The 17,737-nt window shown below is 38.4% G+C and overlaps 2 protein-coding genes and 1 pseudogene across 2 annotated transcripts in view; 1 reads left to right on the forward strand and 2 right to left on the reverse strand.

Moving 5' to 3' along the window:
- The window catches only part of Ddx42 (DEAD-box helicase 42), a 40,121-nt gene extending 38,619 nt beyond the window's left edge, over window positions 1-1,502 (reverse strand). Inside the window, exon 1 of the mRNA XM_076871098.2 lies at window positions 1,349-1,502. The gene's annotated coding sequence lies outside the window, so the exon portion shown is untranslated. The remainder of the gene's footprint in view (window positions 1-1,348) is intronic.
- A 119-nt stretch (window positions 1,503-1,621) lies between these two features.
- Ccdc47 (coiled-coil domain containing 47) overlaps window positions 1,622-17,737 on the forward strand; it is a 28,287-nt gene continuing 12,171 nt past the window's right edge. Inside the window, exons 1-7 of the mRNA XM_076870246.2 lie at window positions 1,622-2,278; window positions 7,729-7,997; window positions 8,783-8,890; window positions 9,745-9,919; window positions 13,096-13,217; window positions 13,449-13,514; window positions 17,523-17,624. Coding sequence (XP_076726361.1) covers window positions 7,734-7,997; window positions 8,783-8,890; window positions 9,745-9,919; window positions 13,096-13,217; window positions 13,449-13,514; window positions 17,523-17,624 — 837 coding nt within the window. The 5' untranslated portion in view covers window positions 1,622-2,278; window positions 7,729-7,733. The remainder of the gene's footprint in view (window positions 2,279-7,728; window positions 7,998-8,782; window positions 8,891-9,744; window positions 9,920-13,095; window positions 13,218-13,448; window positions 13,515-17,522; window positions 17,625-17,737) is intronic.
- LOC143410197 (proliferating cell nuclear antigen pseudogene) lies at window positions 5,737-6,519 on the reverse strand (annotated as a pseudogene).

Here is a 17,737-nt window from a genome sequence, read left to right on the forward strand (position 1 = left end):
AGGTGAAATCCTCATAAACAGCCTAAAATGTCTTGGTCCTCCCCCACCCATCTTTCTTGAACTTATCTCCTATTACTCCCTCCTTTGCTCAGTACTTCAAGCCCATCGTCTTCTCACTGTTCCTCTATCCTTTATCCTTGCCATTCCTTCCACTGGAATGTTCTTTTCCCCAGATACTTCAACAGCTCACTCCCTCATCTCCTCCTGTTTAAATATCAACTTGTCTGAAAGGACTTCCCTCACTACTTTATTGCAAATTGAAACCACCTTCCCATCCTGCTTTTCAGCTTTGTTTTTCCCCTGAGGCACTGATTATCTTCTAACATACATCAGAACATATATCTGTCTCCCTCCCCACAAGAAAATTTCATGAGGACAGAGGTCACAGACCTCTCAATATCTAAAACAACCGCAGGGAACAGGCACACAGTAGGCATCAATAGAAATATTCCTTGAATGAATGAATTATATTATGCTACATAATCTTCCTTCTGGGTACAGAAAAATAATTTTTCACCGATGAAAGTTTAAAGACAAATTTTTATTCTAAACACCGCTCACTTTCTACCTGCCAGAACTGGGCGGGACTCTAAAAAGTTTAAATGAATTAATATACAGTTCTTTGCCCCGTAGGAACTCGTGCGTGTATATGTGGCTGCGCAAATATACAAAAATCATTTACTAAACAACATACAGGGAAGCCACAGAAAATTAAAAGGCAAACTAAAAGACTGAGGGCCAAAGAAGGAAATGCTCACAGGATAAGGAATCTATAGTGCCCTCCCCCAAACTCTCACTAATGTTTTTCCCTATATTTTTGGTGTGCGTGCTTGCAATCCACATAAATTATTTACTAACATAAGCTTTCAAGCAGGCCGCAAAAAGTTTGTGACAATGGTGATGCTAACCCCTGATCTACCCAAGGTTTCACAAAGATCACTGTCTTTACAATCTTCTTGTTTGTCAACTTTTGCTACCGGGAACACCTACTCCGGGACTTTTATCTCCCTGCCTACCTGAGTCGGAATCCTCCCGGTGGCTCTCGGCCTCGGAGCCCAGCACCCTGCAAATCCCTTCCCTAACCTGGCAGGCGCCGCCTCCGGAAAGCCGCCAACTGGGCCTCGGCATGAGTTGCTAGCAGCGGGAGCCGTGGGAGGGCGACGCAGCTCCGAAGGCTCCCTCGAGGCCTCAGACTGCACTCCCATCCCTCCCCGGCCCCAGAGGCTCCGCTGACTCTTTGTTAAGCGAGGCCGGGGTTCCTCAGCCTTCGCTAGGCCCCAGTTACCTCTAGTGCTTCAAAGGGCTAGCGACCCCGCGTCCTGCCTCCCCTTCCCCCTCTGCCACAAACCTGCTGCTATGGCTGCAGCGGCAGCTGCTACTACCGCCGGCGAGGAGAGAATCCCACGGCCCAAAGTACGCGCGGTACAGGCCCCGTCCCGCCGCGCTCCTCCCTCTCCGCCCCCTTCTCCGCCGCCGCCGCCTCTCGGCCCGTTGCTGGCGGGGGGAGGGGAACACACACCTGACATGCGCAGTAAAGAGAGCGCGGGCCAAAGGGCGGGGCCTGGGGGCTACGGCTGCCGGAAGGCTCCGCTACTTCCCGCCCATGGAGTTCCAGAATCCCTCACAGGCTCCTTGGGCACTTTGACGGGAAGGTGCTGCTGGGTGAAGTGTTCATGGCCCGTCAAGAAAGGGGGTCTGGGATGAAGAAAGAGTGGCAGTAACAGGGAGTCGCTCAAAAATTCCAAGAGAAAGGAGGTTGCCTGAAAACCATGTATACATAAAAAAAAGTCGATCCCAAATCAGCTCCTTTGCAAATAAGACTTGGGCAACATTTCCTCGCATGCCTGTGACCACATGGTCCCATAGAGCATGGCCACCTTTAGCTTCCGGAGCACCAGTTCAGAGTGACGTCAACCCGACTGGACCCTAATTGAAAATGCCGGCTTCGGTGAGGGCACTTACGGCCCACGGGCGGGGATTATGTAACCTTCCCAGAAGCCCCATCTCGCTTCTTCTGGGCGATGGAGGGGTAGGTCTGGTGCTGTAACTGAGTTCGCGTTACGCCCCCCACGCCCAGCGCAGGCGCGGATCAACCACACGCATTCTACGTAACGGACGGCAGAGATTACGTGAAAAGAGGGGCGGTGTGACTGAGCTACCTGCTTCTGCCTTGTCTTACTGGCAAAGCCGCCAGTAAACCTCGGCAACGATAAAGGTGGTAGCCAGGCTGAGAAGCAAGGCCGCAGGAGCGCCCGGCGGGCTTTAAGCTCGGGAACAGGTAGGTAGCGGGCCGTGATGCATTAGTCGATGGGGCTGGGTCAGGCCGAGCGGCGACTGAGTTGCGTGGCCTATAATTCGGTCCTGTTTTTCACCTAACCAGCCCTTCTGCCCTGCCAATGGTGACATGCATCCATCCCCGCGACTTCTCATATCCCCTTTTTTTAAGAATACATACACACACACACACACATACATACATGCATACGTATATATGTTATATTAAATATTAAATCTTTGTTCACTCTTCTGACTCATTTTCTATTGGTCTTTTGGGGACTGGGGTAATTTTAGTGTGTTTTGGAATCTTCACAAAGCTCTGAGCAAATGCCAACCTAAAGGACAAAGTTAGAGGAAATTTACAACGTGAGGCAGGAAAAAATGGAGCATAAACATTGGGATAAATGGATTCTCCATGGTGGAGAGAGACTAAACAAGAGTGGTTTGATAGATGCAATTACTTTCTGTAGTCAGCCTTCTCTGAAGATTGTTAACATAAAGCGGGGTTTTAACCAAACTTTTAAGGAGACAGAGGACTAATGTCAGAGGCCTCTTCTAAAATAACAGCAAAGAATGGTTGCTTTACTTACTCTTTCGTTTTTAAGTCCAGAGTCCGTCACTGAGAGACTACCCAGTGAGTTTATAGATAATAATCAAACCAGACTTGTTAGTGCTTGTGCCCTGCCTTGGTTCAGTGTTCCCTAGCTTCAGGAGTCCTAGAGACTGGGTGACCTGGCACGGAATTGTACATTTGAGAAATGGGTTGACAGGTGCAGCAGAGACTTATGAGAGGAAAAGCCAATACACAAATGGCTTGTATAATATTAACCTAAATAACCTTGAAGGAGCCCTGTCACATGCTGAGTTATCTTTAAAATGCTTCAGTGTGTGTATTCTTAAAAGTTCCAAGTTAAAATTCAGTCTAAAAGGACCATTCCGTTTTGCAGTCTATTAATCAAGTTGACAGCATCTGTTTGAAAAGGTTTAAGCCTGAGATCTGAAAAGGTGTACCCTAAAATACTTTTTAACTCTTTTTAATTAATAATGAACAAATACTTGTTGAGTGCCTTCTATGTGGTAGATACTACAGGAGATATAAGCCCACCTCTTGGCTATTATGATTTGTTTCCAGATTTTCTTTGGGTGATTTCTCTCTTGAACCCCTCACCAACTCAGCTCAATACTTTCTGGTGATCTGTGCATTCCCATAGTGTGTCTCTTTCAAGCTCAAGTCTGTATCCTGAACTCTTATATTTCCATTTACTTTCTTTTTAAATAAGTACTAGATTGAATTTATTATCTTTTTCCTCATTATTTTTCTCCTTTGTTGTTCTTTATCTCAATGAAGGATGGCTTTGTCCAGCTATTCACTTTTATTTAAACAAAACTTGGAATCATTGCAGATCTTTCTTCCCCATGTTCCCAGCATCTGGTTACTTTATGTTGCCAAATATAATTCTTAGTATCTGTCAAATCAATTTTTATTTTTCATTTCTGCCACTGCCAGTTAAATACTGTTTAATTATCTCAGCCACTTCTGAGTTTCCTGTGTCAAGTACCCTTCTAAGATTCATGCTGCCTATAAACTATGAAGATTAAGTTGCAAATCTGTATAGTTTTCCTATTTAAAATCCTTTAGTTGTTTCTAGTTATCCAAAGTTCTTGGTGTGTCATATAAAGATCATCATTATCTGGCCACTGCTGTCCTTTTCAGCAAGTCTGCAAACCCAATGCTTAGCAAACTGAAATATGTTATTTCAGGCCTTTGTGTCATAGCTGTTCCTTGTCTTCTTTCCCTAATGCAGAAAATATACTTTTATTTACAAAGAATTATTTCTTTTAATTACAAGCATATATCATAGGAAAGTAAGAAAAAGAAAGATAATACCAATAAACATACCATACACACTAACCTACTGTTCTATGTAGATATATGTACTTTTAAACCTTTTCCTTTATGTCCATTTGCTCCTAAAACAACATGGTTTCTAACTTCTTTGTAACAGATTTTAATGGGCAAAAGTAGGTTTGTTTGGATACATCCATTATTTAACCAAATAGTTTCAAAACTTGTACTGTCATAAGTAATACTGTAATACATATTCTTTAAGCTAAATACCTGGGCAAATTTATGTCAGGAATTACATTTTACTTATCTTGGCATGATCATATGCTTAGTGGCATGGTTGTATGCTTAGTGAAGGTGTAGTTGATATAGTAGGATCATTTTATAGAAAACAGTGAAAGCCAGAAGAATTTTTATATTGTTTTGCAGGAGTTGGTTGGCCTTTGATGACTTATGTAACCAAAGTTGTTTTAGAAAGATGACAGTGGTTTTAAGGAAAGAGAAATAGGGAGTAGGAAAGAATTCAGTTTAGGATAATGCTGTGGTTTCTTAGCAGGTGGTGATAATTTGGATCATGGTGGCTTACAGAATCAAAGAATACATGGGGGTTTGATGACGGATTAAATTTCAAATGCAGAAGAAATGAGAAATTAGATGTCTCATTTTTAAAAACAAGACTGGAAAAAATGAGATTGATATTATAAAAACAGGGAAATTCAGATACCTGCTGAGTTTAAGGTAACCATAGAACAGGGGTCAGCAAACAAAGCCTTAGAGGTGGCCTTTGAACTAAGAATGTCTTACATTTTTAAAGAGTTATTTTTAAAGGGTACCCAACAGTGACTGCTTCACAAAGCCTAAAATAGTTACCAAGTATAGTATGAGGTAGCGGGGGGGATTGTAGAGCATGAAAATGGACATGCTTTTTAGATAGCAGATGATGTAAGTCTCGTGTTTAGATAAGAGGGCAGGACTTTTAAAATAAACCTAAATGGTTGGGGTTTTGGTTTTTTTTTTGTTGTTGTTGGTGGTGGTGGTTGTTTTTTGTTTTGTTTTTGTTTTTGTACTTGTACAGATTGAACCCGGGGCACTCAACCACTGAATTACATCCTGAGCCTTATTTATTTTTTATTTTGAGACAGGGTCTTATTTAGTTTCTTAGGGCCTCACTTAATTGCTTAGGTTGGCCTTGAACTTGGGATTCTTCTGCCTCAGCTTCCTGAACTGCTGGGATACAAGTGTCTGCCACAGCTTTCGGCCCCTAAATGTTTTTTGTTTGTTTGTTTTATTTTTATATATTTTTTTTGACATTTGAAATTCAGATAACTTTATTTAAATTGAAAAACAATTCTTAAAACTGCATTTAAAGTCAAGACCCTTTTGTTATAAAAATCACTAGAAGTGTTTCTAAGTAAGGCAGAAAGAAGTATTTTTAGGTTAACAAAACCAGATTTGATTTTGGATTTTATTCTTAAGCTGTAGAGGTAGGAAAGGGAAAATTAGGTTATTTACAGAAAACATCTACATATGTACTCAGTTACAAATTTGGTGACAGAAAAGACTTTCAGTCTTTTAGAAGCAGTTCTCAAACAGCTTAGTTTTATTTCCTCAGATTTTAAGAATGCCTAATATCCTTCTTCATCCTCGATCTTGGGAGCCAAATAATACTTTAAATGTCCCATGTCAGCAATTTTATACTCTACAACAAGGGACATCTGCAGACATACTGAGTGTTACCGTAGGAGAGAGTGGAGTGGCTTTTGTAAAGAAGTTCAGGTACGTCAGTGCAAAAGTTAGCTGAACTGGCTCATTCATCTCTATGATAACAGCTTCCTTTTCTTTATCAACATTATTTGTTTGAGACAACTTAATGTTTCCATTTCCAAGTTCTCCACTTGCAGAAAATTTCACTCCATCTTTTGCATAGGATATTACAACAGCATCTCCAGTATGACTGAGGTCTCGGCATATATGTGCAAATTCACCAGAAGGCATCTTTACTACACAACTGTATTCTTGTTCTGGAATTCCAAAGTTGTTCAACATTAACTTCATTTCATGGTCTGAAACTTTCTCTTGATTCGGTGCTTCAAATACTAGTGCCAATGTATCCGCATTATCTTCAGCCCTTAATGTAATAATGTCTTCATTGCCAGCACATTTTAGTATTTTGGACATGCTGGTGAGGTTCACCCATGGCCAGGTCGCGATCACAGCGGTATGTGTCAAAGCCCTCGGAGCACAGGGTAAGCTGCACCAAGGAGATGGGACGAGTCCATACTCTGAAGGTTTACACCGCCAGAGCTGATGTCCCAGCAGGCCTCGTTGATGAGGTCCTTGAGGGCTTCCAGCACCTTCTTCAGGATGGACCCCTGGACCAGGCGCTCCTCGAACATGGTGGTGAAATCTATTTACCTTTATGTGGTCTGAGAATCGAACCCAGGGCCTCACACATATTAGACAAGCACTCTACCACTGAGCTACATCCCAAGCCCCCTTAGCTACTTCCATTGCAGCATAAATGCCTTAACTGTTAGATAAAATGATTGCATTGTTTTTCATATTTTCATATAAGATTTTTTGTTTGTCACAGATTTTTTTCATTATTTTTGTTAGTTCACAAACTTGTTCAACTGTTAGAATACTTACTATTCTTTTCTGAAAGCTATAAAATGCTGGTAATGTTGCATTCTACCATATACACTAGAAACAGTTTGTTAGTAAATTACTACTCTAAGTAATATAAAGCCACAGCTGCCAGCTTACATTTGAGAAGCAACTTGAGAATGGCTCAGCACAGATTCTGAAGACAAAACTCTGGAATCAAATCACATGTCTGTGTCATGTGGTAGTTGTATTATTTAACATCTCTGCCTCATTTTCCTTGTCTGTGAAATGGGGATTTGGGTAATTATGCTTTCCTTAGAGGATTGTTATGAGGATTAAAACATTTGCTTTTTGTGGATTAAATCAGTTGCTTTTCATAAAGCTTTTAGAACAGTACCTAGCACTTAATGTTTTAAGTGAATACTCTTATAACATGTGCAGGCACATATAAAAAATTGATCTAAGGGCAAATGGCGTTTTTGTGTGTTTGTGCAGTGCTGGGAATCAAGCCCAAGGCCTTTGACATGTACTGAGTGACTTCCCCATCCTTGCATAGCTTGTTTACAGATTATTTTTGGTATCACTAATAGGTAAATAGTTGTATCTTATTCTTTCATGATATGTCCTTTTCATTGTCTTTAGAAAGCTTTGTATAAGCCCTCAAGTGTATGTTGAAAAAAAGAAAAAAATTTCCTTTATGGAACACTCAGTTTAAATGGAAAAAAATTTTCAGAGACCCCCACCCTAAAGAAATGACATGATTTGTCCAAGATTTTACAGATAACTAGTAACAAGGTGTAAACTAGATCTAAGCCTCTTGATCTGACTTTTTTTTTTGTATAATGTTTTTGAAATCTGAGAATATGGAGTAAGAGAAAAGCAGGGGAGGTTTTTTTATTTTAAATTTAAATTTTTATTTTTACTATTTACAAAATCTGTTATATGTAGAATAGAGTTCATTTTAAGACTCTGTTTTGTTTTTTAATCTTATTTTTAAGGTGCAATGAAAGCTTTCTGTGCTTTCTTTGTTGTTGTTTTGGTGTTCGGGAGTGTCTCTGAAGCCAAGTTTGATGATTTTGAGGATGAGGAAGACATAGTAGAGTATGATGATAATGACTTTGCTGAATTTGAAGATGTCCTAGAAGATTCTGTTACTGAGTCTCCTCAACGGGTAATAACTACTGAAGATGACGAAGATGAGACCACTGTGGAATTGGAAGGGCAAGATGAAAACCAAGAAGGAGATTTTGAAGATGCAGATACCCAGGTGGGGTTTTCTTTCATTGATTTTTTTTTTCCCCAATTTGGAGGATGGGAAATTTTATAACTAGCACTTCTCAAATATTAGAAATAAGACACAGATCTAGGGAGACCTTTACTCTCTGGAATCTTCATTTTTCTTCAGTAGATAGAGTTTTCCCTACTGAAAAACAATTTGTGATGTTTCCACCTTTTACATTAAAAAATATGGTAAATTGTGTTTTCCTCCTCTATGGCAATCCTGGCTAGGGAAGGGGCTAGAGAATAGATATTGTGTATGGGTGAGGATTGTCATTATTTAGGTTTAGAACTTTGGGTTCTAAAGTATGGGGAGTCATCATTTTTGTGTTTTTGGGTTTTTGTCTCAGCTTTATTGAAGTTTAGTGACAAATGAAGATTACGTATATTTAAATTGTACAACATGGTGTTTTGATATGTGTATACATTGTGAAGTGATCATCACAAACTAGTTAACATATTGTCACCTCACATAGTTTTCTTTATTTGTATGTGTAATGAAAATACTTACCATCTGTTTTCATAGCAAATTTTACATATATATAATATTCTACTAATTATTACCATGCTATATTGTACATTAAGTCTCCAGAACTTATTTATTTTAGGACTGAAAGTTTGAACACTTTGATATTTTGCTAAAAACATCTAATATCTCTGTTCTGGGCTTTCTGTTAACAAGTTCTCTTTTCCTTTACAAACGTTGCCTGCAAAATGAGACACTATTGCTGGTGACATTTGTAGAGAAAAACAGATTGTGCCTCATTTTTGTAGGAGGGAGATACGGAGAATGAACCTTATGATGACGAAGAATTTGAAGGTTATGAAGACAAACCAGATACTACTTCTAGCAAAAATAAAGACCCAATAACAATTGTTGACGTAGGTATACAGGGTTCTGAGTTCTAAATTAACCAACAAAACATCTTGATGTCATTAATCCCAGAAATATAATTAGTGACATATGGCTGGTGTTGATGTAATAGTGGAAATTGAGAAATAGCTTAACATCAGTTATTCTGATAAACATCTATACCTAGAAATCTGTGGTAGTGCACCAGTTAAGCATGCAAAGACCCTGGGCTCCATCCACAGCAGCACCACCAATCCAAAAAAAAAAAAAAGATCATATCTGGAAAAAGAACGGCTATTTTATTCTAGTTCTCCTGGTTTTATTATCAAGAAATAAATAATGTATAACTAATTAGAATAAATAAAAATAAATAAATAAATCAACAGGCATGGTGGTGCATGCCTGTAATCCCAGTAGCTCTGGAGGCTGAGACTGGAGTATCACAATTTCAAAGCCAGCTTCAGTGACTTAGCAAGGCAACTCAGTGAGATCCTGTCTCTAAGTAAAATATAAGAAGGGTTCGGGATGTGGCTCAGTGGTTAAGTGTTCCTGGGTTCAAACCCCAGCACACACTAAAAAAGAAATAAATAAACAGGTATACCATACACTGGATATATTTTGGGGTGGGACTCAGAACCAAGTTAATACAAAGAATTTGCCAGCTTTTCATCTCATCTGATTCTCTTTAACATTTCCTTAAAGAATCTTTTACAAAACTAAGTTAAAAAACCAAAATAGGCTTATTTCTCGATGTATAATCATATTCAGTCACAGTTATAAGAGATTTATTTCTACTTATGGGTTTTCTCATTTTTCATACCATTATTAGACTCTTATCATTCAGCCTTATCCAATATTAAATGGAATAATTTTGATTCTTTAGGTACCTGCACACCTCCAGAACAGTTGGGAGAGTTATTATCTAGAAATTTTGATGGTGACTGGTCTGCTCGCCTATATCATGAACTACATTATTGGAAAGAATAAAAATAGTCGCCTAGCACAGGCCTGGTTTAACACTCATAGAGAGCTTTTGGAGAGCAACTTTACCTTAGTGGGTAAGTTAGGCCAATATATGTCCAGCTCCCTGCTTGAAAATAGTCTGGTAAGAAGTGTTTATTCCCTTCAGCATAAGCATCTAACTGCTTTCAGTAAATGCTAAAGAGGATGCATTTTCTTGTCACACATGTTTTTTAATTGGTCCATTATAATTATATGTAATTCTCAGATTCTTTGTTACATATTTGTACATGCACATAATAGAGTAATGTAATTTGTTCAGTTTTGTTCCCTAGTAACTTACCTTCGTGCATTTTTTTCTAAGTATAAGCGTCCAATTGCTTTCATGTACTGCTTGAAGAGGATACATATTTTTTTTAAGTTTAATGTACTGAGTATATTGCATTTATGTAATAATTTCTTTATCTTTTATCAAACAACTAGGTATGATGGTGCACCCCTGTAATCCCAGTGGCTCAAGAGGCTGAGGCAGGGGGATCATGAGTTCAAACCCAGCCTCAGCAATGGGAAGCCTTAAGCAACTCAGTGAGACCCTGTCTCCAAATAAAATACAAAATATGGCTGGGAATGTGGCTCAGGGGTTGAGTGCCTCTGAGTTCAATCCCTGGTATCCTCCCCACACCCCCCAAAAATTGATAAACTTCTGGTTGAAACTATGAAATTTTGACATTATATAATAAGTAACTCGATAAATGCTTTCAATTCACCTTTAGAAATTGGAAGTCCTGCTGGGCACAGTGACACATTTCTGTAATCCCAGCCACTTTTGAGGCTCTGGCAGGGGATCACAAGTTTGAGGCCAGACTGGGTGACTTAATGAAACCTAGGATCTTTTTTAAAAAGGGCTAAGAATGTAGCTCAGTGGTAGAGCACTTGCCTAGTATGCTCAAGGACCTGGACTCAATCTCCAGTACTGTACTACCAAAAAAAAAAAAAAAAAGGAAGAAAGAAAGAGGAGGAAGAAAAGAAAAGAAGTTGAAAGCCCCTTAAATTTCTCCCAGTTCTAAGGTACTGAATCTTCTGATGAGATATACACTGAAGTACTTGGAGGAATATCTGTAACTGTGCAGTATAAGAAGTGGAGTGGACTCCCCTCACATGAACCTCTACTTTTCATTTTAACACTTTTTTTGTTGTTGGGGGGGCGTTGCTATACTGGGAATTAATTCCTGGGCTTCACACATGTTAGGAAAGTACTTCTGAGTGACACTCCCAACATTTTTTTATTGTGAGACACGCTCTCACTGAGTTGTCCAGGCTGGCCTCAAACTTGCAATCCTCTTTCCTCAGCCTCCCAAGTAGCTAGGATAACAGGTATGCTCCACTGCACCCCGGTATCACTTTATTCCACTTTAATAGTAAAAAGGGGGGCTGGGGTTGTAGCTCAGTGGTAGAGTGCTTGCCTAGCACGTGTGAGGCACTGGGTTCCAGCCTTAGCACCACATAAAAGTAAATAAATAGAATATATTGTGTTCATCTACAGCTAAAAAAATATTTTTAAAAATAGTAAATAGGGATCCATCAACTCTATTCTTTAGCAGACTATTTATATATTGTGCTAGGTACTTTACATACATTGTTTCTTATTTGCTCTTTGTAACAACACCATCAATTGGGTATAATTTTTGTTTTCCTTAGGAGGTAACTGGGGAGCAGAAATGTTAAAACATGGCTGAACTATTAAATTGCCAAAGTCCATCCTCTCTATGATACTTTCACCTCTATGCAGTAGTTTTTCAGAGTACTTTTTGACCAGGAAATTGAAAAATATAAACAGTTTTTGACTCATTGCCCTCCCTCTTGCTCCATTCTCATGTGGTTGCTAGAGTCTGTTGTTTTTCATGGAGACAAAAATTTTAAAAGTGAAAAGCAGCCCCTGTTTCTTCCAGTCTGGATGGCCACATAGCATACAAGTCCCACTGAATGATGAGGAGCCTTCCCACAGCTTTTGTGCCCACTACATGCTGGTATCTGAGGGCAAGTGCCATCTGCTCTGTTCTCCATGCATAAATTCACAGAGAAACATGAAAGGATGACAACAGAAAATAGTATTGGAACAGTGGGTAGGAATCAACTTTGTGCAGGAAACTTTGGGAAATTATTTTATTATTATTATTGTTATTATTATTATTATAGCTTTATAATTATACATAGTATTTGGGTTCATACTAACAAACTCATACATGCATTGAATTCGATTTCAGGTCATGATCATTCCTCCTCCCCTTCACCCCCTTTTTTTCTTCCTTTACTCTATTAGACTTCTTTCCCTCCTCTGTTTATTTGTATTTGATTGGTTCTTTGGTTCTTGCATAAAGGTAAAATTCCCTGTGGTATATTTATATTTGCATATATAACATGATTTTTTTAAGAATTCATTCTGCATTACTTCCCCTTAACCATCCCTCTGCTCTGCCTCTCAGTGGGAGATATTTTTACTATAGTCTGTCTAAAGTTGGTACAAAAAAAGGAAAAGTTTGGTGCTTTGGAAAGTGTGAAAGCTAGAGAATTTTTTTTTCCTCTGTTAGGAGACATAACTGAGGTTAATGAAACTCTTAAAGAATATCTAGGATTTGTCAACAGTTCTTTTAATAAGGATGGTTGGTTCATCAAGATGACTCAGTAACCCTCAAGAACTAGATTAACTAATGAGTAAAGAAATATAAGAAATACATCAAATCTGGGCTGGGGATGTGGCTCAAGTGGTAGCGCACTCTCCTGGCATGCGTGCGGCCCTGGTTCGATCCTCAGCACCACATACAAACAAAGATGTTGTGTCCGCCGAAAACTAAAAAATAAATGTTAAAAATTTCTCTCTCTCTCTCTCTTAAAAAGAAAAGAAAGAAAGAAATACATCAAATGTATTAAAGCGTGAAAATGGAACATTAAACAAACTAGAAAAAAATAAGTAGTAGTGGGCTTGGGATGTGGTTCAAGCGGTAGTGTGCTCACCTGGCCTGGGTTTGATCCTCAACACCACATAAAAATAAAAAATAAAGATATTGTGTCCACCTTAAACTAAAAAATAAATATTTAAAAAAATAAGTAGTAGTAAAAGGAACAGTGCCAATCTATATAAATCTCTCTCCAAAAGAGATGATAACAAATTATTGTTACCTTAAAGCTGTGATCATGTTGGAGTCAGGATAGAGGAAGGGTGTGATAATTAGGCCCCAAATTTTCAGTGAATCACATTAAGTGGTTTTACCCCTAGGAGATGATGGAACTAACAAAGAAGCTACAAGCACGGGAAAGTTGAACCAGGAGAATGAGCATATCTATAACTTGTGGTGTTCTGGTAGAGTGTGCTGTGAGGGAATGCTTATCCAGCTGAGGGTAAGTAACTTTTGGTCCAATGTATATCATCCCTTTTTTCTAAATGTGGTTCCTAATGTTCTAAATTCAATGTCTCATCTCTTCATGTTTGGTTTAAAATAAGGTTCAACTATTCTGTTAACTGGCAAGCATGTTATAGAGGATATTTGATAAAGCAAGTGATTTTCTCTCAAAGTCCCTTTCTTTATAGTAAGTAGAAGTTAAAACTATATTAACTCCTTATTTTTTTAGTTCCTTAAGAGACAAGACTTACTGAATGTCCTGGCACGAATGATGAGGCCAATGAGTGATCAAGTGGTATGTATTATATATGGTGGTTACAGATTGAATTTGTTACTTCTTTGACCTTATTCCATTTCTACCAGATTGTTATTGGAATTTCTGGCAACTTGTATCCCTTTCCAAAAAAATCGATCCTTTTCTATTTAAGCAGATCTTCTTTCACTCAGTGTACAACTATCTGGAGGCCTTAATGTGCTTTTTGGAGGGAAGGAGAAATACTCTACCACCACAGAGATCAGCTAAATTAGCCTTGATAGAAGGAAGAAGAATTGTCACAAATAGTTTGCCTTCATATCTACTTCTGCTTCTTATGTATGTCTTTGTTTTTGGCAAAAAGCTGGGTTTCTTCTCAGATTTTTTGCTTCAGATAATTAATTTTGGTTGAAGGAGCTCAAACCATGATTTAAGAACTTTATTGTTAGGCATACCTTCTTTCCTTTATTAAATTAACTTGTTAATCTGCCAATGTATCCTTTATTAGAAATGCCACATTCCTCCTTCCTTAATTCTTTCAGTAAATAATTGTGTTGGTTCCCACTGGTACAAGAAACAAAAATATATAGAATAGCTGGGCATGGTGGCACCCACCTGTAATCCTAGCATCTCTGGAGGCTGAGACAGGAGGATTGCAAGTTCAAAGCCAGCCTAGGCAAGGATCTCAAAACGAAAAATAAAAAGGACTGGGGATGTGGCTCCATAGTAGAGCATCCTGGATTCTATCCTTAGTACTGAAAAACAACAATAAACAAAACAAGAAAAGGACAATTTCTTCTTTTATATGAATTAATAAGAGATATATAAGTGTATGTCAAAGTACAAAGTAGTGTTAAGTAAGTGTTGTATTAGTTTTATAAATTTAGTACTTTCAAATGTTATTGGATTGAAACTCTTTTTTTTTTTTTTGATGCTGGAGATTAAACCCAGGGGTGCTTAACCACTGAGCCACATCCCCAGCCCTTTTTATATTTTATTTAGAGACAGGGTCTTGCTGAGTTACTTACGTCCCCACTAAGTTGCTGAGGCAGGCTTTCAATTGCAGTCCTCCTGCCTCAGCCTCCCAAGCTGCTGGGATTACAGGAATGCACCACCATGCCTCGCCTTGAAACTCATTATTTTAAAGATTTCAATTTTAGTTGTAAATCTACATCTTTTGATTTTTTTAATGTCGCCATTGATGACTTAATCCACTAAAGTTTAGGCCTTATCAGTTAATATTCCTGTCATCTCTTTTCCCACCAAACATTAGTTAAAAATGAAGAAGCTGGGCACAGTAGCCCATGCATGTAATCCCAGCAACTTGGGAGGCTGAGGTAGGAGGATCTCAAGTTCAGAGCCAGCCTCAGCAATTTAGTGAGGCACTAAGCAACTCAGCAAGACTCTGTCTCTAAAATATAAAAAAGGGCTGAGGATATGGCTCAGTGATTAAATGCCCTTATATAAATAAGATGACAAGTAGGGCCATGTTTTGTCATATCAATCCCCACTACTCAAAAAAATAAAAAAAAGAAGAAGAAAATTTGCTGTAACCTCCTCAGCCATCTTTTCATAGAAATTATTCTTTAGTGTTTGAATCATGTTCTTTTCTTTCCTGGAATGTACTTACTCTTCTCTTTTTCCTCTGGGCCAGTCATCCTTTATTCTCTCCTTTCCTCCCTCCTTTTCTCCTACCTCTCAAAGAGAAATTGCCTTAATAAACTCATGATTCTTTTTTTTTTTTTTTTTTTTTTTTTTTAGTATTTTTTAGTTGTGGATGAACACAATAACTTTATTTTGCTTATTTATTTTTTAAATATTTATTTTATTTCTTAGTTTTAGGTGGACACCATATCTTTATTTTACAGGTATGTGGTTCTGAGGATCGAACCCGGTGTCCCATACATGCTAGTCAAGCACTCTACCACTGAGCCACAATCCCAGCCCCGCTTATTTATTTTTTATGTGGTGCTGAGGATCAAACCCAGTGCCTCACATGTACAAGGCAAGTGTTCTACCATTGAACCATAACCCCCATGATTGAGCCCATTGAGCCCACACCCATGATTCTTTATATTTAGTTTTTTTTTTTTTTCTTGTAGGATTCTGTTTAAAGTGTTGACTTTGTATAATTTTCTGTCAGTGTTGAAAGAGCAAAAAATTTTTCTTTTACGGCTGCTATTTTGCCAGATCTTACCCAATAGTAACATTTCTTTTTTCCATATTATTGGAAAAACTGATAATTATTTGACTCAAACATTTAAAAATATAAATAAGATGACAAGTAGGGCCATGTTTTGTCATATCAGACTCTTTAGGCTTTTAATTTTGGCCCAATGCAAAATATTAATAGTTGTTTACTTGCTTTGGGGGTATTTTCCAACACCAACAGTTCTTTGATTCTCTGGACACCAATTGAGTGCTAAAAATTCTATTCAATTCTGATACTATCTGCCTGGAGTTAGTTTAGATCCCACAGGCTGAAGGGTCCAATCCCACAAGACTATTCCTGTTTTGAGGGAATTGCAGATCCCAGGCCATCCATATTGCCATGTACAGTTCTGACTATTCAAAATAAAAACTGGACATTTCTACAACCTCTGGCCAGGTTCATTAATTTGTTAGATTATCTCACAGAACTCAGGAAAACATTTTACTTACATTTACTGGCTTATTTTTAAGGATATAACTCGGGAATAGCCAAATAAAAGAGAGATAAAGGGTGGTACATAGGAGAGGGGTATGCATGGAGCATGACCTTTCTGAACATTTTACTCTTCCAACAAGTTGATGAGTTCACTAACTTGGAAGCCCTCTGTATCTTATTCAGGATTTTTTTTGTTTGTTTGTTTGTGGTACTAAAGATTGAACCCAGGACCTTGAGCATGTTGGGCAAGTGCTGTTCACTGAGCTAAATCCCCATTCCTGTTCTAGAGTCTTTGTAGAACTCAATTTCCATTTTTCCTTTCTTTCCCAGATATCTTGAATAGGGCTGAAAGATCATACCCGCTAAGCCCTTGATTATTATAATGACTAGCCCTATTTCTGATGCCATCTAGGAGCCAACCAAAGTCATTGCATTTCTTTTCTCAATAACAAAAGATACTCCAATCATTCATGTGATTCTAAAGGTTTTAGGAGCTTGGTGCCTGAAACCTGGGACAAAAACCAAATGTATTTCTTATAGCACATTTCCAATTAGGATCTTTTTGCATGGGTGGGTACCAGGGATTGAACTCAGGGGCACTCACCACTGAGCCACAACCCCAGCCCTATTTGTATTTTATTTAGAGACAGGGTCTCACTTGAGTTGATTAGCACCTCACTTTTTGCTGAGGCTGACTTTGAACTCACGATTCTCCTGCTTCAGCCTCCCGAGCCTTTGGGATTTTAGGTGTGTGCCACCGCACCCAGCTTCAATTAGGATCTTGTTAATGCTGAATTTTGGACTTGAGTATTCCTATATGAATCTGTTAGTATTCTATTGCTGCAGAACAAATTAACACAAATTTGACAGCTTAAAATAACACCCATTTGTTATCTCACAGTTTGTGAAAATAAGTAGTCCAAGCATGGGTTCTCTGCTCAGGTCTTTGCAGGCTGAAATTAAGGTATCAGCAAGATTAAAGTTTCCTTCTTGGGCATCACTTTCTCAAGATCATTCAGGTTGTTGGCATAATTCAGTTTCTTGTAGTTGTAGAGCTCTGTTTTCTTTCTACTTACCAACTGGGAACCACTTTCAACTCCTAGAGGCCACCCTCAGTTCTTTATCACTCATCTTTCTTTTAAGCCCTTTCACTCCTTGATTCTTTTCTTCTCATAGAGTCTCATCCTTTTTAAGGATTTGCATGCTTAGTGGGTATACCCAAGATAATGTCCCTTTTGGTTAATTCAAAATCAATCAATTAAGGACCTTTTGCCTTATAACAACATAATTATGGGAGTGATGACACATACTTGCAAATCTCACTCAAGGGAGTTCTTAGGGACCATTTAGAAATCTACCTACGGTAGAACCCAATAGTAAGCTTTGTTGTTTTGTTTTAAAAGCAAATAAAAGTAACTATGAATGATGAAGACATGGATACCTATGTGTTTGCTGTTGGCACACGGAAAGCTTTGGTGCGACTGCAGAAAGAGATGCAGGATCTGGTACGTCAAGTTTTTCCAACTGAAATATGTATAGAAACTGTGCTTCTTTATTAAATAGATTTTCATTGCACAAGACAATTACCTTACTCAAATTGTTAAGCTTTGAAATATGT

Source organism: Callospermophilus lateralis, chromosome 11 (genome assembly GCF_048772815.1).
Source record: "Callospermophilus lateralis isolate mCalLat2 chromosome 11, mCalLat2.hap1, whole genome shotgun sequence".
In the NCBI taxonomy this organism is placed as follows: domain Eukaryota; kingdom Metazoa; phylum Chordata; class Mammalia; order Rodentia; family Sciuridae; genus Callospermophilus; species Callospermophilus lateralis.